This window comes from Spea bombifrons, chromosome 2, assembly GCF_027358695.1.
Source record: "Spea bombifrons isolate aSpeBom1 chromosome 2, aSpeBom1.2.pri, whole genome shotgun sequence".
Taxonomy (NCBI): domain Eukaryota; kingdom Metazoa; phylum Chordata; class Amphibia; order Anura; family Pelobatidae; genus Spea; species Spea bombifrons.
In genome coordinates, this window is record NC_071088.1 from 90,903,804 (window position 1) to 90,926,613 (window position 22,810).

Consider the following 22,810-nt stretch of genomic DNA (forward strand, 5'->3'; position numbering starts at 1 on the left):
TCATTTCCAGCTCCATGTGAGATCTATAAAAGCAGTATACAAACCACAAGAAGTAAAATGTCATTGTTTTCACAAGTAAAAGACCAAGAGACATTCTGGGGGGGAAAGATGCTGATAGGTTGTACCTGTCAGACCGGGAGCTGCTGCTCTCCCAGCATAAGGAATAGAGGGAGGGACTCTCAGATTCAATGCAAGGGAAAGGAGAGGGAGACCGAGAGCTGCAATCACACGGGAAGGGAGCATCTCCCTGGATCACCGGCTGTGCTTCCTGGGGCAGGGGGCATAAAGTGCCCCACACTGACAAGCAAGCACTGTGCACACTCTCCGCCTGCCCCCTGCATGCCACTGCTCTTCCCATGTGATGCAGGCTGGGTATACTCAGCACCACTGACATTGCACCTGGACTATGGACAGCTTTGACTTGGCTCTTCTTCAGGATTGGGGCCTGGGTGACCTCTGGTGAGTTCATGGTCAGTGCACTGACCTTTCCATTTGTTACATTGCTACAGTGCTGCTGATACAACTAGTTAAATGCTGCTCCCTCTGCGCTGGTGTAATTGCTCTAGGGTGCCTTATGGTGTCTTGTCCTACTTGTATGTGCGGTGGCATCAGATAAAACTGGACAGCTCCGGGGGTAGGGAAATACCTTACTAGAAATGCCATTGGTGCCGTGCATAGCGCGGTATGTACAAAGACTTTGCAGGATACCCGCTGTACCTATTGACTGCCACCAGTGGGCGCTGTGCTACCGAAAATCAGATCGGAGAGGTCAAGGTAACCTAACAAGAACCTACTTGACTTCACAGCTGTTAAGAGAAATTGGTTTGGAACATCAGATCATTTGTAAAGGTTTAAAGATGGATTTATCACACATTCATTGCAGACAACAAGCTAAGGTATCAGTACCATTAATATCCGCAATGATATTACGCTACTAGTCATTTCTCAGAAGCAAACAATATTTACTCTTCTTTGCTGCAAGGTGTTGTGAGCAATGGTTTGCTTTGATGGGTCAATTTTAATTATTTGTTCTATAGAACCCAGTGTTATAGAAAATAGGAAAATAATCTTAGTTAATCCGATGTTCATTAGAAACTTTTTTTTTATTTTAGCTTTTTCTGTTTTGGGGTAACGCATAATGCAGTAATTTCAGGATGATTGTATACTTGCGAGCAGGGCTCTCTCCACCTAATGTATCGGGTTGTCTTAGTCTGTCAATTCTCGTCTTGTCATACCCCTTGAGTATATGTGTTGTAGTAAGCGCTGCGTAGATTGTTGGCGCCATATAAATAAAAGATCATGATAATAATAATGAAATACCATATGACAAAAGTCACATTGGTATTTACAATTATTTGTATTATTATATTTATGGTGTATACCATGAAGGTGGTTATGAATGAAAACAAATCATTCAGGTTATGTAATTATTCAACTTAAAAAATCTGACACTTTAAATGATTTGTTTATATGTGTGTTTTTTTTTTTTTATGATAACAGTACTTTGCTCCTGAGTATCAATTGAGATGGAAAAATGGCTCACCCACACTAGAGTAAAGTGCCTTTCTACTTCTTACACTAACACATGCAAGAGCATAACACAAACGCCTTGAGATGGTTGGGTGTATAAAAGCTCATTTCAAGGCATTTTTTTACATACACAAATTGCTATGTTGCAATCCAAATATTACTGGTAGAAAAGGGTGTTAATCAATAAAACATAATAATACATAAAACATTAATAATAAATAAATACCTTAGATTATCAGTTCTAGTTCTCTCATACCCTTTCAATGTATGAACCATAAGAAGTGCTGGATAAACAGTCTGCGCTATATAAATAATAATAGTTATTAGTAATAATAATAACATTATTGTTATTACAATTTGTGGCGCCTGATTTAACTCTTACAGTGCTCCTTCCATCTGTATAGCAAGTTACTTACCTGGAATGGATTTCAGATAGATGTTATACCTTTATAAGTGCTGTAGCATCCACACTCAAGCTGTGATTAAGACATCTTTACATCAACTGTTAAACTCTAATACTCGTTCAGACTTTTCCGTATGAAGGTTGTCACAAAGTTATGTATCATATATGCCTCAATGCTGTAAATGTTATATTAAAATACAATCCATTTAAAGTTTGAATTGAAGTGCAGTAAAAGTCATGGGCCCAGTCATTGCAGTGACTGTAGTGAGTAAGGGATTATCCAGAGCCTGAATGAACTCTAATGGATTTTACTGCCTATTTTTAGATCTGACCTCAGCATTTCTCTCTGTAATATTGATTCTTATTCACCTTTAATCTGATGGCAAGCTGTACTTCTTTTTTGTCGGTTTAACTGTAAATGATGCCTTTTATACAAACAATATTTTTAAACACAAATGTGCATTTCACAATCTGTCCTTTTACATGTTTACATTGGTTACATATATCAACTGAGGCGCACTCACCAAAAATAAACAATACTCACATGCAGCACCTCCCAATGAACCCAGCAGGCATGGTGGTTTTAGGAGTCTTTTTATGAGGGCACAGGGTAACTAGAAATATTTGAAGAAAGGTAAAATGGACAATCGTTCTTGAACTAGCACATTTATCTGTATAGAAAAACAGGACTAGAGTTACTCATGGTTTAGTAGGTACAAAGCAAGTGATAGTTGAGTGGGGGTGCAGCTGCAGGATGCCATGAGTCTAGTGTAGTGACGCACAAGGGCCCAATATAGTCACACACAAGGGTCCCACACTAGAGTTATGCTCCTGAATATGTACGTGAATCTATATGTACATTACGGGAGACAACAATCTGTGTAATGTTACCTGGGGTATATACAAATTTCTATCCGTTTTAAAGGGTTAACTAAATATTAGTTGCCCCCCCTCAACAATTACCCTTCATTTTTTATCTATACATTTGCTTCGAATGTACATGAATAGTTGTTGTGGTGTAAATTAGTTGTTTGTAGTGTGAACACTTCTTGTTTTAACCTATAGCAAACACCTGGCGAGCAACATAGGCACAAGGTGATTTTGTCTTCTCCAGGTTCTTCAAAATCTATTCGTAAGAAAGTTGCATACTTTGCTTGGGCCTACTTTGCTTCCTATTTTGATTGAGTTTCCTTAGTTTCTGCATGGTTGGTTTCTGTGTGTTAAATCAGCTCATATGCTCTTTTGAAAAGATACTGTTTGTAAATAAGTACAAGGTGAGTTTTGGGAGACATGAAGTCTTGGCGTCAAATGAAAATTCTAGGTAATTATTTCAGCTACATTTGTCATCCTACAAAAAGAAAGTAGCTTCAGACTGTGCTCTTGTACTTTACAGTGAGTTGACATATTGTTTAACCCTAACAATCAGTCAAGGCTGACTAGGACTTTAATTTTTCTAATTAACCCCTTAAGGACAATGCATTTTGAGTCCGTACATGTATGGGCTTTGTCATTAAGGGGTTAAGTTATCACAATTAATTAAGCTTTAAGGTTCTTCACCTAGATTGTTTTAGTGGTATGTTGTTTCTTTAGCTACAATCAAAATTTTTCTTTAATTTACAATCAACCCAGGGGTGTTAAGAGCCGAGGAAGCTTATATCAAACACTCTATCAGAAGCAACCTAAAATGGAAATCCCACCACAGCCCACCAAAAATGTGAGGCCACTACTTGAAGTCAGTGTGTTTTACTTAAAATTCCACATATAGCTCACCAAGGTGTCTTGAGTAAAAAGGGCTGTAGACAGCATTTACACCAAGACTGGATACTTTATGTGTACTTTTTATGGGCTGTTATGCAATTGTGATTTTAGGCAGTGCTGAATACTGCATATATACAATAAAGACAAACCCAGATGCATTTTCTATGGCTTTATATGACATGCAAGAATGTGGCTGTTATATGAGATCTGCGGTTTGTAAACCCTGCACAACTTTTGTTAACTGAGAAACCAATGGGGAACCTAAGGATCTGGTAAGTTTTTCTGGCGGGAGCTGTATGATCTGTTAACTTGTGTCAAGGATTAACGTCCTGGCTTATACCTCCTTGCAGCACATGTTGTTGTCAATAAAAAGATAAAAAACGTTTCAGAGGATGACACTCTAAATGGCTGGACCCCCATATAAGTAAATAAGCATTGGTTTTAACTAATGTTTAAAAATGGGTAGGAGCTTCATGTTCAATTACCCTCTGAGAACATGACACGGGGAAATAAAGTAGCTGTTTACAGAAGTGCTGTAGGCCAATAATTTTGGTTTGTTTTTTGCAAATTATTCCTTTGAAACGTAATTTATGTGATGACTCCAATTGAAAAATGAATGAACTATTTAGCTAATATAATTTCAGCGAAAGCTACCAATTTGAGATAATATTCGCATTTAATCTAAGAAAGATGGATGCTTAAAGAGTGCTGATTTTTTTATTGCTGTATTTCCCTCAAGACCACTTAAGGAAAACCAATTTTCAAACTCATTATAACTAGTACAGTTTTATCAGGCCAAAAATAATTTACTGTGATTCCGAAATTAGCATAGCCCAGTTATATATTTTTTTTGTGACACAGAATAAATGAATAATTATGCCTCACTCTCATTTTCCCTCCACCTTTGTGTACACCTTTTCAAAGCCCACTACAATCAATGAGACCACCCCCATTTTTTCTACTTCTACCTATCAGTCATTGATATGTACCCTCCTACACACAGTCCCTCCCACTTTATCTCATCAAGGAGTTACAAAACAACTTGTAATGGCGCCAAAATGGCTTGAAATGGCGGCTACATGTGGCAACGAATCTAACGAATCCAAACGAATTTTCATCACATTTGAAATTTGTTTTCGTTAGTTTAGTTGAAGATAGCTGTCATTTTCATTGATTTGTATGAACCCACGAAACTGCATATTTTCGTTAAAAATAAAGTTTGTACGAAAGCAAATGCATAGGTTTAATGGTAATTATACCTGGATGTCAACACATATTCAGAAACTTGCACCAACACATACATCCAGACACCCACACTTACACACATGCTCACAGACACTCAGCTCTAACACACACCCAGACACTTATACCAACACAACTAGACATTTGTCACTAACACACACCCAGACACTCAACCCTAACATGCATGCACACACACTAACATACACACTCAGCCAAACATACCCAGAAAGTGGAAGTAACACAAAAAGACATACACGTTAACATACACACACATATACACACATTCTAACATACCCAGACAAATACACTAACGTGCCCAGACACACACACACTAACATAACCAGGCACACAAACAAGCAATTCAATTACCCCACAAAGCCTCAACCTTTCCTTGATGCAGCTTGCCAGGCTGTGGTACCCTGGTCATGTAGTGCAATGTTACAAGACCTTGTTCAACCTTGTTCTCCTGGAAATTAGAGAGATTAAGAGGTAAATCTAGGTGTCAGGACCTCTTTATATCTACTCCCAGGGCATGCCGCCATCTATCTCCCGGGGGGGGGGCAATTGCACCACTCCCCCCAGGATCCTCCAATGTCTGCTTAAAATAAATTTTATTTTTCTAAATGAAGGTAAGAAGAAATGGGTCACTAAAGGATGACTAATGCACCCCAGATCTGTGTTTTGCCGGTATAGGTACCATTATAGGTATTATTTTGTTTCTAGGGTTGATAGTTATTTGATATTTCCATTTTTGTTGAACAAATGTTTTATTGTTAAGATAATTGAGGGGGGACATTAAAAAGCTGTTGAAGTGACTAGGAAAACCCTTTTGTAAATTGAACACCCACATGGATTTCCTACTCCGTTTGTGAGCTGGATCTTATGAAAATCAATAAAGACCGCTATACTGTGCTAGCAGTTTGATGAAGACTGTATATGAAATGACATTTGTTATTACCTCATAAAAATGCTAGTGTAATATAAAATAAAAGTATTTTATTAGTAGCTTCTATAATACTGAGAATAAAATGTATTGCCACAGAGAGCAGTAAAGCATTATAAAATGCAGCGGGCAAGACATAGAATATTTTTTCCTCTTTAAACTAATCATTTCATGTGCAGGATATCTTTCTCTGTATATCTTCTTAATACAAATTCAAATTTCCAACATAATAGAATTGTTGATTTATTAAATCAACAATTTAATTGTTGATTTATTAAATCAACAATTTAATTGTTGATTTTGGCATAACTAGCCACCAGCCTTTAGTACATTAAATAATATAATGTAATGCTCGATGGGTATTTTTGGTATTGCTGGGTGTATTGTGCAAAACAGACTAGTGTTCATTCATTGTGTTGTATACCTAATGGATTTGAGGTTTCTATAGTACTGGCCTAATTAGTGAAAATTTACAGCCCTCCTTTGCATTCAGCATTTAGCTTGGACGAAGTGGTCCATATGTCCAAAGCTTCTATGACACCTATTTTTTTTATTATATTAGTCTATACCTGACAATGTTTTTTGTTCTCTAATAAGAAAGACCAAAGCTTCTCAGCATAAGGTCAACCATGAGGTAAATGTTGGAGATATGATTTAATATTGTGGCGTCCTCTCTTCAAGCACAGATGGTGCAGTAAGATGAGGAAATCATGCAATCGGATATACAAATCTGTCTGCCTGCTCCCATTAGACCACCCTTGAGATTGGTTAGTGCTGCACCCCCCTATTACCCTATTATTATGCTCCTCAATATAACATATCCCTTTATTTATAAGAAGTGGTGTCGCATTACAATGAATAACAATGTGTCATTAGAGTACAAAAATGTGATGGCATTATTCCTGGCTCCACAACAGCTCTTAACCACAACAAACATGCCAATTAAAACTAAGTAGGTTTCTTCAGTTATAGCTCATTATAAATGTTATATAAAAGCAAATCTATGTGTACTTTTTAAAAACACCTATCTGAGGCATACATTTTGGGGATCCTGTCACACTATATGGCCATATGTTCAGAGGCATAACTAGAAACCACAGGCCCCTGGCATGAAAAGTGCCCTAGGGGACCCAACTTCACAAGCCACATGTCCCACAGTGCCACCTTTGCCCCAAACAGCCTGTCTGTGCCATATTTGCCTCCATACAGCTTGTCTGTGTCATTTTTGTTAGTGCCCCCAAACAGCTTGTCTGTGCCCCAAAACAGATGGCCTGTGCCATCTTTGCCACCAAACAGCTTGTCAATGCCCCCCAAACAGCCTACATGTGCCATCCTTGCCCCCCAAACACTTACATATCCATGCTAACACATAAACTGTTACACATTCATGCTATCACACTCAACACCTACACAAGTACACATACACGTTCATGCTCATATACACTTATACATATACATTCATGTTAACAGACACACTTATACATTCATTCTTATTCTAAAATACATTCATACATAGTTCCTCCTACTCAGTAACTCGCTCACTCAGTACCACCTTTAATATTAATTGGACCCTGGGTAAGCATTTGATTTCCCCCTGCACTCCAATCACGCCCTCCACTCCAACACCAACAAAAAAACTGCTGCACTGACTCTGCACGCTCAGGGCAGGAAGGGAGCACAATACTATGCCGATCGCACAGCAAATGAATGGTACAGTCCGGCAAGTGACCTAAAAAGTATGAGCCGTGATCATTAACACATTCATTCACAAACACTCACATTCATTCACATTCACTCATTCAGACATACTAATTCATGCACCCTCCCCCACCCCATTACTTCAACTGATTTGTCTGTGGTACTTTAACCCCTTAAGGACAATGGGCGGTCCCTAAACCCATTGAAAACAATGCATTTTGAGCCCGTACATGTACGGGCTTTGTCATTAAGGGGTTAACACTTCCACAGGGGCCCTCTGCAAACATCTCCCTCTTGCACCCCATTACATCACCCGCAGCTTTCTTCGTGGTGCTCGCACTCTGTGTGAGCAGCCTTGCGTACCATTCAGTTGCTTTCAATGTGTGTCCCTGCACAGTGTGCAGCTTTAAAAGCAGGGCCGGACTGGGACTGAAACGCAGCCTTGGAAAAATTTGGAGACCAGCCCCATATAGTTTATCTCACGGTCGCGCTCTTTAACCACACGCACCCCTTATACATACCCGACTCACACTATTCGCCATTCTTTTTATCTCATTATTTGTATTAAAATGCCAGAAAGCAAAAGTGTTAAAAGGCCCTAATAAATGAAATACATTACACATAATGGGATCAAAACATTTACTACTGCGAACATTTTAGATGAAAAAGTTCAGTGTAACAAAACACTGATCACATTATTCTTCACGATATTCTGGTAAGAAACTTTTGTTTCTTTATTAATTCATGTAGACTATTTTTTTCATATTTAATATAAGCTATGATTGAGATATGTTTTGTTTTTTTTCCTTTTATTTGCCAACCTACCCCCGAGTTATGCACCTCTGCCCCCAGGCTTGCCACTCTGCCCCCCTGATATGCCTTCTAACCCCCTATATGCCACTCTGCCTCCAGAAATGCCTTATACCCCCTATATGCCACTCTGTCCCATGATATGCCTTTTAACCCCCTGTATGCCACTCTGCCATATAGGGGTCAAAAGGCATATCATGGGACAGAGCGGCATATAGGGGGTATAAGGCATTCCTGGAGGCAGAGTGGCATAAAGGGGGTTAAAAGGCATTTCGTGGGGCACTCTGCCTCCAGAAAAGCCTTATGCCCTCCTATATGCCACTCTGCCTCCCCGATATGCTTTATACCCTCCTATATGCCACTCTGCCCCGTGATATGCCTTTTAACCCCCCTTTTTGCCACTATACCTCCAGATATGCCTTTTGACCTCCTCTATGTCACTCTGCATCCAGAAATGCCTTATACCCCTATATGCCACTCTGTCTCATGATATGCCTTCTAACCTCCTATATGCCACTCTGCCATATAGGGGTTAAAAGGCATATCATGGGACAGAGTGGCATATAGGGGGGTATAAGGCATTTCTGGAGGCAGAGTGGCATAAAGGGGGTTAAAAGACATATCATGGGGCACTCTGCCTCCAGAAAAGCCTTATGCCCCCCTATATGCCACTCTGTCCCATGATATGCCTTTTAACCCCCATATGCCACTCTGCCTCCCTGATATGCCTCAACCCTCCTATATGCCCCTCTGCCCCGTGATATGCCTTTAACCCCCTTTTTGCCACTATACCTCCAGATATGCCTTTTGACCTCCTATATGTCACTCTGCATCCAGAAATGCCTTATACCCCTATATGCCACTCTGTCCCATGATATGCCTTTTAACCCCCTATATGGCAGAGTGGCATATAGGGGGTTAGAAGGCATATCATGGGACAGAGTGGCATATATGGGTATAAGGCATTTCTGGAGGCAGAGTGGCATAAAGGGGGTTAAAAGGCATACCATGGGGCACTCTGCCTCCAAAAAAGCCTTATGTTCCCCTATATGCCACTCTGTCCCATCATATGCCTTTTAATCCCCTATATGTCACTCTGCATCCAGAAATGCCTTATACCCATATATGCCACTCTGGCATATAGGGGGTTAAAAGGCATGTCATGGGACAGAGTGGCATATAGGGGGGTAAAAGGCATTTCTGGAGGCAGAGTGGCATATAGGGGGACACACTTACATACACACACATGCCGATTTTTTTTGTTTTTAACACATTCAAAAAAATATTATACATTTTGTACAAAAAAATACATTAGTTTACTCACCTTCTACTTCTCTTGACTTCCGTCCTCTGATAGCCGCACACTGTTCTCTTCTCTCTCCTGACAGGATGTCACTGACCTGACATCCGGTGCTGCAGCAGTCTGAGTGCGAGGGGGCGGAGCTTCCACCTCACGCTGCTCCCATCGCTATGCAGCCATCAGACTGCCGAGAATGTAATCTAAACGGCCGGTGCGTGCTGATGCCCCCGGCCGGAGCTACTTTACTGGATCGGCTTGCCATATAAAGTAAAAAAAAAAAAGTATTAAAGCAGAGCCGGCCGGCGGCATCAGCACGCACCGGCCGTTTAGATTACATTCCCAGCAATCTGATGGCTGCATAGCGATGGGAGCAGCGTGAGGGGTGGAAGCTCCGCCCCTCGCAATCAGACTGCTGCAGCACCGGATGTCAGGTCAGTGACATCCTGTCAGGAGAGAGAAGAGAACAGTGTGCGGCTATCAGAGGACGGAAGTCAAGAGAAGTAGAAGCTAAGCGGCCATCGCACGCGGCTGCTGGGTGCCGATGCGGCCGGCCGGCGATACTGTAATACATTTTTAAAATTTAATATGGCAAGCCGGACCAGCTTGCCATATTAAATTAAGAAAAAAGTATTATAGTAGCAACGGCCGCATCAGCACCCAGCAGCCGCTCAGATCCCAGCCCGCCCCTGGTCCCAGCCCACGGACCTGCCGGCCCACCGGGAAATTTCCCGGTATCCCGGTGGGCCAGTCCGGCCCTGTTTAAAAGGTGCAAGTGGTTGCTGCATAGGTTGCTTAGGTCACCACTACATATGTAGTTATGAGTTACGATAAAAATTAACTTTTAATTAATATTGGCATAAAAATATAAATAATCCATCTCTTCAAAAATATGTTACTTTGTAGGAGAACACATATCACCTGCAAATGCAGAAGGGCATCCACCTTGACAAATCCATATTGACAAAGAAATCAGTGTCAATAAAATACATTTTCTCTAATATATACAATATAGGTTGATGAACAAAACCTTTATAAAATAGATGAAGAAAAAAATATTAATTAAGATCCCTCATATCAAATGAAGTCTTAAGCAATAGGAGAAACAAAAAAGCTGAATACCCTGGTACCTGCAAATCAACCTGTACTTGAATGTACTTTAGGATTCCTAGGCTATAACTTAAATACTATTCTGTAGCAGGGTATACTAGCATTTTTATCAAGTGGAGGGGGTCTATTGTTGGGTTGTCTTAAAAAAAGATACAGATTTACATAAGTTTGCTCATTTTGGTTTATATTTATCCCCAAAATTGGATGCTCGCTCAGAGACAGAAGTAGTATTATAGTTATCATCGCTGCTCATGGATTCTTTATCAGAAGTGGTAAAGAAGAGTACTGGTTTCCTTAAAGGGGACCTTGTGATTGGGATGGACAATATTACCACTGTACAATCCTTAAGACTACATCTCAGTATTATTTTATTGATATTCAATTTGTCAGCATAAGTGGAAGCCCTACTGCATTTGCATGTGATACATTATATATTTACTCCTACAACTTAAAATCTCTTATGAGATATGTTTTTAATGCCAATATTTATTGTGATTGTGACTCTAGATTCTGGCTTTACCAACACTAACACTATCACTATCACATCTTAAAGATGTTGCATTTAATGCTTTTGTAAATAAAGGCAGCATTAAAACAGAAATAACTTTTAATGATTTTTTCATATGTCTTGCAAAAATCACAGGTTAATTCAAATTAATTAGGTCAAATAATTTGAAACAAAAGCAGGTACTGATAGGTTGTTGCTGTAGAAACTGAAAATGCTTTTTTTTACAGTTTCTGTGTTATTCTTATGGGATTAAACCCCCAGAGAAGAAAATGAAATGACAGATCTGCTAAATTGTATTTGCTTCAGGTACTGGACCTGACAATTAATGTTTTGTCTGAAAGGAACACCTTTAATGAAACTTGTGTGCAATAGCAAGACAACTGATTGTTAACAGTCCTCTGTACAGCACAGAAATCCCATCGGCAGCAAGTGGATGATGCAAGGACCAGTTAACATTGTGACTCGGTTTTAAGGTGATTGCTTGTTGGCAAGTGCTACTGCCCATTCGCTGCGTAGTTAGGTATCATGATGCACGCTGGAGTTCGTATGTTTGCAGATTGCTTCTGCAGTGAAGCGGAGCATTGAGGACTCAAGTAAGTTTCAAGCATGCCATTTACAATACTTTTAATCTGTGACAGTTCTATAATGCAAGATGTTGCTCACGCATCTAACCATACTGCACTGATTTGAATAGATTTGTGATGTACGTTGCTTTATAATACTATACATTATAGATATTATATTTGTAAATGCAGGATATACAGATATCTCCTAACTGGAGTTACTCTTCAAAGTAGGACTAAAGTCATTGCTTCCCTACAGGATACCACTTTTCTGAAACTTCGTAAATTAAAAAGTTGGTCATTATGCAGACTTAGAAATGTGTCTTACTGGTCTTGTCATGGGATGGCTGGCACATTTTGACCACGTAGGCCACCAGCCTCTGCCCACCCCCTTTCTCACACACACACTTACACATATATTAGTTTTTTATTTACCTGAATAAAACATTTAAATGAAGAGTGATGTTTTCATCATTTTATGGCTGGCACTATCAGTGCTATTTTGCACCCAAGAGTGGTTTATCTTGTTTTGAGCACTGCATATAGCATCCTTTGTAACCAAGTATTTCATTTTCGAAATTCAATTTATAAACCTATTTTCTTTTGCTTCTGTACGCATTACTGTGACCTTTAGGATTGCAGAACACCGTGATACACTCATACCCAGTAAGTATTCTAATGTCATACAAAAGTGGGACATCAGGTGAAGAAAGAGGGATAGGGGGATTTAGGTCCCTAAATAGAGGACAAGCAGGGCTGGTGCAAGGATTTTTGCCACCCTAGGCAAAACATAATTTTGTCGCCCCTGGCCGTAGAAGGCGGCCTGGCTGCTGCTTTCAATCCCGCTCGCAGCCGCTTAGCAGGAAATTTTCCGGTATCCTGGTAGGCCAGTCCGGCCCTGCCGGCACCCCCTCAAAGTAGGCGCCCTGAGGATAAGGTATAATATTATATATTATGCACATATCTTCTAAGTTTTTTTATGCCCAAAAAGGGACATTTTGTTTTCAGGGGCTGGTTAGAAGCATGACTAGGGAGCAGGGCTTTAGCATGGAGAACATATTTTATTTAACCCCTTCACAACACTTGATATGCCAGGCTCATCATAGAAAAACATCCCATTGGCGACAATTGACATGCCTGGGTCACCACACAGTGTTGCTGTAATTCCTTGGTATTAAGGCATTCAGCAACACCGAGATTGGCCGCAGGGGCCCACCATATATAATATTGCGATGGACACCATATTAGGAGAGAGATTAGGAGGCGATCAATGGTCTTTATACAGCGGTCACAAGCACCACTGCCTCTCGCAAGATGGTAGTGTCCTTTAAAAAAATAAACAAGTTTCCAAGATACATGTACTGCATTCAACTATGCAAGTCAATGGAGCCCAGCTTTCTAATCACAATAAAAAGTTTATTTTTGTGAGCAAGTGCTAAATTTAGCGCTATATCTTCACAAACATTCTCACAGTAAAATACTGGCATGTTAAATGCCCATGGAGTGTCTAGCTTTGCAAAAAGTGTGATTTTATGAGGTAAATCAAATTGGCTGGGTTCAAAAATGTCCCAAAAATAGGACATGGGCAATGACTGACCAGATGTCCAAATTCCACAAAAAATGCACATATTTGGAAAAAATGGTTTTGAAATAACAAAACGCTACTTGTCCTTATTGCCCTATAACGTGAAAAAAAACATAAAAACATTGAGAATTTCTAAAGTGTAGAATCTATTTATCAGATTTTTTCATTAGTTTTTGTAGATGAGTAAAATATTTTTTGAGTAAAAGTCAGAAAAAGTTATTTGTTTCTAAATTTTCCACCATATTTTATACTATTTTCTGTAGTAAATTATAAGATACGATCAAAATAATGGCATCTTGTGCTGAAAAAAAAAGCAATATATAAATTGTGTGGGTTCAGCAAATGAGAAAGCAGAAAATTACAGCTAAACATGAGCACCGTAGAAACGTTAAAACAGCCATTGTCACAAAGGGTACAAAAAATAAAATCGTCCATTCTCACAAAGGGGTTAAACCCAGCACGTGAGATCTGTGAACAAACAAAATATTGAAAGAATTAACCAACAATATACAGTACCTAACTGCATAGAAGAAAACAAAATCAGTCTTGCAATTTTCATATGGTAGTGTAGTTGTTTAAAAAACAAATCAATATAAATGTACAAAAGACTATGAGCTCCTTACCACACGAAACTAGAAACTAGAAAGTAAGTAAACATCAATATGGTTATATCCAATTTCACATAATGGTTATTAATATTCCAAGAAGAATATTTTCCAATAACCATCCAATACAGCTTGGTGCTTTATATATATTTGTGTTGGAAAGTATACTGTCAATAGATTGCAGTTTCCATAGTGTGTCAAAATGGTCTCTGCTGGAACCTTTCACTTTTTCAAGAAGCTCAGTGGTAGTACATAAACTTGTAAATGTACAGATGTACATAGTGTATGATTATTTTTACAAATTCATGTGGGCCCCTAAGGGTCTTTGAACCATGGACAGTTTCCCTGTCTACCATTTGTAAATGGGCTCCAGGAGAATAATCCCACCCATGTTGAATAACTCTTGTATAGGACTAAGAACCCTTTAAAGTTCTGCAGTATTGTGGATGAAAATGTACTTTATTCTAACTTGCCCTTTCCCCAACCTATGTAAAACATTGGCGAACATTCTCACCTGGGGTAAACTGAGGACGACAAGACAGACCTGGCCAACAGCTTGATATGAGAGGCTGCAAGTGACGTTTTAATGCTCACGTAGGGTGCAGCCGGGCATATCCAGCCTAACACTGTAGCACCCAATTAGCCTCTGGAGTGTCAGATCGGGTGTGTATGGAACAATGTCAGCCAGCACCTCACTGGGCATTTTCCCAGTTTGCCATGTTGCCATTTTGGGCCTGTTCTTACCTACAAATGGGCCATGTAAGATTGTCCAAAATGTAGATTTTTTTAAACCAGTAGTGATGTACTCTTCAATAAACATTTATGGCCACATTGGAAATAAAGCTCAAAAGACAATGCTGAAGATAAACCAATGCTACATTTTTTGGTGCTACAAAAATGTACATGTATATAAAACCATTTGAAAGCTCTGACATGTTTGTGAATCCTCAGGATCAGGCCATGTAAAAGTTGTTTTACAGCACATACATGCAAGTGCAGCTCTCTGCACTACAGTTTTTAAAAGCAAAACACAACATAATGTTCAGTAGAAAATAAGCCTCAGAAAAGCTATTGTATAGTTTGTGGAGATGGTCTATGTAACTGTAATTGGCTGGAAAAGATGAGAAATTTAATTTCCAAGTAGAGGAAAATAGAAACGCAATAAATCAAAGGCAGACAGTAGCAGCCCGTGCATTCCTCATTTATAATCTGTGATGCAGAACCTGGGCCTCTTGCAATTGTAAGTGTTTTATGTTGGAAAGGAAATTGGTTATATCATTCGCTCATTGTGTTTCGTACATAATAAAAAAGGCAGCTTAACAAACCCAAAATGTAAGCTAATACTTAAAATTATTTTGAAGACCAAAGGTGAATTGTTTTCTAATTACATTTTTTATGTGTCAAATTTTTTTCTTAATTTTTGTCCTTTCTTTTTTCCTTATCTAAATAGTTGGATGGAATTAGCAGCCTTTTTATAAGCCACTCCAAGAATAAATGCAGATTTGTGACACGAATGATTAAACAGAACACTCGGTCAAAGGTTTGAGCGACTTCACAGATACAATAATTATAGTTCATGGATGAGGTTAAATTATAAGGTAAATTGACATTTGGCTATACTAACGAAAACTGAAAGGCGATAAAAGCGGAAAATCATTTTTACTAGTGATATGATAGTTGAAAATATTTGTGTATATATATATATATATATATATATATATATATATATATACACAAAAGATATAGAATGTAACGCACTCACTTGACTGGAAGCAGTTGCAATTAGCCAGGGTGCTAAGAATCCAAAAAATATATACAGCAAATAAAGTTGATGCACTCAGCGGGTCTTCTTTTTATAAAATTTATTGACTTGGTGAAGGTTCAACGTTTCGACTCTCAATGAGCCTTTCATGCTCACACACACAGACTTACACATACACATCCATGCTCACGCACACACACACACACTTAAAACATACATAAAACATCCATGCTCACACACACTTATACATAAGACAACGATGCTAACATATCCTTATACATAGCCACCCACGCCCAGATACACACATAAATAGACATCCATGCTACCACCAATGTGCAAGCAGTCTTGGTTTACCGTGAGGTCACAGGACATAACATGACCCTGCTGTGTTCCTGTATCCCCATGATGGTTCAAAATTGTTTAGAAAGGGCCCTTCCGACCTGGGTTGGCCCCTGCGAGGTCAGAACCATTTCTCAACAATCTTGAAGAGGCACAAGGAGACAGAAACAAGTGGTCGCAGTTGTAACCCCTGCAGCCTCTTAATTTACGCCACTGATACTGAGGTATTACAAAAAAGATGGTAGTCGGGGGGGTAAAAGAAGGACTTAAAGGCATGGAACCAAAATAGAACACTTATTAGTTTTCCAGCAGTTTTGGCAGCATTTGGCCCTCAAAATACTGTTATTACATTTGTGATGATGTTCAGCCAACTAAATGGATGCCTGAGAATCATGAGACATGCAATGAGAGAGCAACTGCACTGGCGATCCATAATGACATAAAAGCTAACCTTTGACACTCCAGTTGTACTCGCTTTCCCATCATGCTTAACATACTGGACTGGCTGAGAGTCATGAGAGCTGGAGTATTAACTAATCCTACATGTTTGAAATGAAACTACCTTGTGCAAACTATGCCTGCAAACTATGTATTTGGCCAGAAGTGAAGGGAGAAGGCAAGCTAGAAGAAAAGAAAGAGAGTAGACCAAACCACTCTGACAGCAAAAGGGTGCACAGAATCTGCCATTATGTCTAGTTAGCCTACTCTAAACACCCTACTGTTTCTCCTTCCCCCACTGCTGCTCAAGTAGGCCTCTTTGGATCTCCATATAGTTGTACTTATGATGCAGGTAAATACATACAAATCAGAAAACCATAACAACATAGATCATAGTAGTGGGCTAACCAGCTTTTGGAAGATTTTCCTATATGATGTATTGCAACCTAATTCTAGTGATGGATAGTTTTGGGTTTGTTGGAGAATGAGGAGTGGATATCCCATGTAGTAAGTATTGTGATAATACTTATATTAGTATAAGACAGTGTAAATTAGTGCCTGTAGGACGGTGACACCTTGTACATAGTAAGTCATCAAGTATACACTTTACTAAGATACATTTTATGTGAATACACTCTTTATTGGCTGTTATGGGAATGCATTTTTATCCATGTTATATGTTGATGTTCTTACCGGATTGACAGAGGAGTAAAGAATGCTCTCTTTGTTTTATGTAGTTTATAGATGTCTCCTGTCTCTCCAGTGGCAATAAAGACTGTTTGCGTTTGCCTTGTTTAGTTGATGTCATCCTGTGATTATAAATGAGGCCATAAGTGAGGTATTAGCACTCCTGGCAGTATCATAGTGTTACAGAACATCATGAACACAGTAAAGTTTAATCTGCAATGAGAAGCAATAGGTTGTTTGTCAATCAGTTTATTTAACTACTGCGATAAAAAAGGCTTATGTCCTACATTTAAGAAAATTGGGTTTAATAATAATAAGTTAGAGGTTAGAGAGTGGCAGGGCAAGAAAGGTTCAGCAAACAGAATTGACCACTTGGGGTATAATCACTATTGTGAAATAAGAACATATTTTCTCAGGTGATATCATTTTTTTTTTTGTATATGGATTTTGGATGTGTGTAAAGTACACCAAATATCCAGGGATAGACCCTTATAACTGTTCCTTGTGTCCATGTGTGGTTGTGTCTTCAAGTTAAAAAGTACAAATAATTTTAGTCTTTCCGTATTACCTAATACAAAAACATTGCAAAAGAATAAATAAAATGTAGTTCTGGCAAGACACTGGGATGTATTTACTAAGGGCTGAGTTAGGTCCTGTGATGATTTTCATCTCAGGGTACTTACCAACAGGTTTAAGAGGCAGGCTTGACTTTAACCTCCATGACATCACTTGTGAAAACTGTGAGTTATTTAGTTAATGGTGAACACAATAAAAATTCATACACTGCTAATATTGATTTGGGTGTCATTGTGAATGGCATCTAACCACCATTCCCAGACACTATTATTCACGGAGGTTTCCATTGAACACTGGGTGTCTTTATGAATTTCCTTGCTCCTTCATTTTACAATTGTTGGTTAGAAAACATATTGTTTTGGGCAGGCTACAAATACATTTATGTAGACAAAACATATTTATCAAGGTCTGCTCCTAATTAGCAGGTAATAAACAATAATCATTTCTTAATTGTGTATAAAGAAGGGTGATCCTTCAAGAGTACAGGAAATATGTATTGTTTTTAATGAATGGGTTCTTCTGCTGCAGCCGACATGGTTTTCTTGCTATAATCCTTGAAATTATGATGTTACTCTTTGATAATGTACCCTTAGCTTTACTTAATAATAATTAAAATGTTACATTCTAAAAACTAGCACTAATAATAAATGATATACCGTACATAAAATGTTTGCCTGTCTAGCTCCTAAAAATCATTAGCTGAAAAGTTGCTGATTTTTTTTATCAGATACAATATTGCAAATATTTTATTGGGAATCATGGAGATTTCCTGGTAAAAGGTAAACACTGTATGTATGATACAGTATATATAGCCCCCTGCCAATCATAGTCACCTACTGGTCTACACCTCTTCCACTGTAAACTCCTGTACGCTCCACCTCTTGCTGTATATTAAGCTTGGATACCGAGTACCTTCATGTATATTTCGTTGTTTTGAGCAACTTGTGCTAATGTTTTATCTTTTATTTGAAAAGATAATAATCTTTGATTAAAATAAAGAAGAGTGTAAATTCAGCCATTTTCACCAAGACCAGCACAGAGTCAGTGCAGAGAAACAGCAGAGCGAATGCTGTTACTGTACATTCATACACCATTTGCACCATACATACAGTGCCATCTTTGTACCCAAATGTCTAACAGTGCCGTCTTTGTGGCCAAACAGCTTACCAGTGCCATTTTTGTGCCCAAACAGCTTAACGAGACCATTTTCGTGCCCAAACAGCTTAACAATGCCAACTTTGTCCCTAAACAGCTTGTCACTGACATAATTGTCCCCAAACAGCTTGTCGCTGACATATTTGTCCCCAAACAGCTTAACAGTGCCATCTTTGTCCCCAAGCAGGATAACAGTGCCATCTCTGTGCCCAAAAAAGCTCAACAGTGCCATATTGTGCCCAGACAGCTTCCCAGTGCCATCTTTGTCCCTAGGCTGTTTCTCTCTACCATGTTTGCCCTCAAACAGCTTAACAGTGACAACCTTGTCCATTGTCACACACTTATACATACACATTCATGCTGACACACACATACAGACTATTATACACTCTAATGTACAAATAGTCATACTTGCATGCTCCTCCTTCCCCTCTATTTCTTTCCCTCACTATCCCCCTTACCTGAATCGCAGCTTTCCCTCCAGTAGGTGTTACAAGACGCTGCCACTTTTGGGGGGGGGGCATCCCAGATGCCACTCATGGGGAAGGGGGTGTCACATTAGCACACAGGGGCAAGCTGCCCCTAGGCTATTCCAACATTGTTCACAAAGGACCAGGGGTGTAACTAGAAACCATAGGGCCCTGGTCCGAAAATTGCCATGGGTCCCCCAACTTCAGGAGCTGGTCTGTCCCGTCATTGCCCCTTGCCCCCTTCCTACATACACTCTGGCACACTTACACAAATTACACAGTTACTTATACTCACTAACACACACATACACATTCAATTACACATCTGTGCTCACACAAAAATAATTACACATGCCTGCTCACACACATACACAATTACACATCCATGCTCACACACAAATATATATCCATGCACACATACACAATTCCTCATCCGTGCTCATACATGCAAATACACATCCTTGCTCACACACACACACACAATAACACCTTCATGCTCACACACAGTTACATAACCATGCTTACACACACAATTACACATCCATGCTCACACACACCCAATTGCACATATGCGTTCATACACACAATTACACATCTATACTCACATAAATATATACATACACATATACATACATTCTACTTCCCACCCTCTCCCGTTTACCTCTCACCTCTGCAACATCTTCCTGTCTGCGATACGTTCCTGTCTCCCCATGCCGGTTTAAAATAGTTTAGAAAGGACCCTTCCGACCTGGGCCGGTGTAGTTCAGCTCCGAAGGGTCCCTTTTAAGCAATTTTGAACTGGTATCTGGAATTAACCCATTTAAGGGCTGGCTCTAGGTAGGGGTGGCTTTTTATGCACTGATACAACACTGAATATATATATATGGTCTCAGTGGACTGAAGCATGTCAGGAACTCAGTAGACAGATACCTGGCAGATTTGTAGACTTGCTTGCAGAAACAATGTGGCTAGTTAGTAAAATATACAGGGCACAGCTACATAACAGCTGGTCACAGCAGATGAAGCACAGAGTTCAATGTACATAACCACCAGAATCCAGCAATCCGGCAATGGACCCATCAGACAATAGGTACAAATGCTTGTAAAAGGACAGATGGTGACTGCAGGATCAGAGGCTTCCAGCAGAAACAGGTTACGTAATTAACCTGACAAAAATAATCAGGATACAAACATATCAGAATAGATAACAGGCAAGAGAAGTAGTTAGTAGTCAGCTGGAGAGTTGTAATGGAGGTCAGTCAGAGTCAGAGAAGCCAAGGGCCAAAGCAAGGGGCATACACAGAAAACAAGATAGCTGGATCAGAAATGAGGACAGGAGCTTGAGAAGAAGTGGGAACAGATACAGGAAGAGTAAGGGTACAGGTATGAGAAACTCAAAGTGTTTAGTCACTAACAGGCAGGCACTAACACAACTCAATGTAAACAGTCCTGTGTTTCTTTATGTATTGCCAAGATAAGTCTATTACACGGGAGCGGCAGAGGGTCTGCAACACTTTAGCACTTTCTTGATTGATTTCTGTTATTCATGCACTTACTAGAGGGTTAAGTATAAAATAGTAATCATAGTGCAAGGTGGTAAAAGTGGTGCAGTCACCATAGCATCCAATGCAATGTTTCTTCTGATTCCTCCACTTCTACTACTTTGCTACTCAGAATATAAATTCCTAAAGTCTATTAATATGAATATTTTCTCATGTTATAATTTGTAGTAGATCTAAAACATAATTGTGCTAAATTTGCATCTTGTTCACACAAAAAAAAATGAGCCTACACCATAAGAAAAATATTTAATTTTAATCATATGTCACATTGAGGCACTAAACATAACTCCCAGGCTTTAGGGTAAATATGCCCTTTTATTTGCCTAGATTTAATGTTTTCTGACATTAGCAATGTCATCCTTAATACTGCTACATTAGCATTTGGCAGCATTATTTGTTCAGAAAATAAAAAGAAGTGTTAAAAACAGATGTGGGTTACGTCAACATAGTAGCACTAATATAAAATAAAATGTCTCCTCCAAGCACATAATTAAATAGCTGAAGCTTCTCTATGGCTGTACTACCGTAACCATGCCATAAGGCACTGAATCATTGTGTATGTTGTGGTGTGATACATCTAAGCTTCCCCATTCAGACTGCTGCTGCGAGCGCATGTCACTTAACTGGGAGCAGCCAAGCAATATGCAGAACTGTCAGTACTGGCTGTCCTATTTATATAAGTACTCTGTGCGTGTGTGGTCACACAGCAAGACACTCACGGGGAGGATTGTTTACATCTTGGATGAATGATAAAAGAGATATATGACAGCACAGGCTCCAAGGAACCCTTCTTGCTGGGTAAGACCTAATTGTTTCTTTTTTTCTATTCTTTTAGATAAAACCGGAGTGGGTGAATTAAGGAAGCATAGATCTAGTAACAAGGCACAGTGTGATCTGTAGAACAGTAGAAAGCCAAGATAGTGTGCGTCTTATGTAGCGTGAGCCTCGTTGTGTGTTGTATTTATTGCAAGCAAACTTTCCTAAAGCTGCTGCTAACATTGACGGAAAATATTAATAAATGGCACCGTAGTATGTAACAGATTGTCAATAAAAGCAGCAAATGAAACTTAGGCGGAAATGTTTAAGACCCCATGGCTTTGCGGAGGGAGCTAAGCATTGGTGCGCACACCTAAGCATCTCTAATCCATCTGTTCCAGAGATATAGATATTATAATTTCCCATATACGAATGCATTCAGTACGGTTGCTGGCGTTGCACGCTTGTAATCAGTCTGCGTTACAAGATGTCGAAAGTTCAATATGTCTTGTGGCTTATTTTCCTTCATGTACCCAAACAAACGATACCCAAAGCAGATTATTGCTGGCAATGGTAACTGTGTTATTAAGCAAAGCCTCTCTCCACAATGTTACTCTAGATGAAAGGGTATATGGCAAATTTAATTAGGCTGCTTGATGGCATGTTGAGTAGAAAACTAGAACAGAATGTAAAGTAAACATCCCCCTCTAATTAGTAATTGCTCAGGCTGCTTGAGACGTATTCTCCCTGTGGTTGATTGCTGTTTTAACGTCTCCCTGATAATAAAAGGAAGCTGATATAGCAGGTGTAAAGAGGGAGACTGTTCGCTAAGCGCTAGGCAGGAAAAAGGTTGCTTTCAAGGTGAAAGCTGATCCTAACAGCCTTAATCATCGGTGCAGCTCTTTTACTGTTACATGTCTAAGGCAGATATTGCATTTTTGTTTCGGTGGCAGAGACGCAGTTGAATATCAAATGCTTGCCGAGAATTAGTCAAAAGGTTAAACTGTACTCAA

General features: G+C 39.3%; 1 protein-coding gene across 2 annotated transcripts in view; it reads left to right on the forward strand.

Moving 5' to 3' along the window:
* Positions 1 to 217: 217 nt before the first annotated feature.
* AFF3 (ALF transcription elongation factor 3) overlaps positions 218 to 22,810 on the forward strand; it is a 148,984-nt gene continuing 126,391 nt past the window's right edge. Inside the window, exon 1 of one of the 2 annotated variants that reach the window (XM_053455150.1) lies at positions 218 to 459. In XM_053455150.1, coding sequence (XP_053311125.1) covers positions 407 to 459 — 53 coding nt within the window. In that variant the 5' untranslated portion in view covers positions 218 to 406. Of the gene's footprint in view, positions 460 to 21,673; positions 21,840 to 22,810 lie in introns of those variants that run through there. The other variant, XM_053455151.1, reaches the window with a different exon arrangement.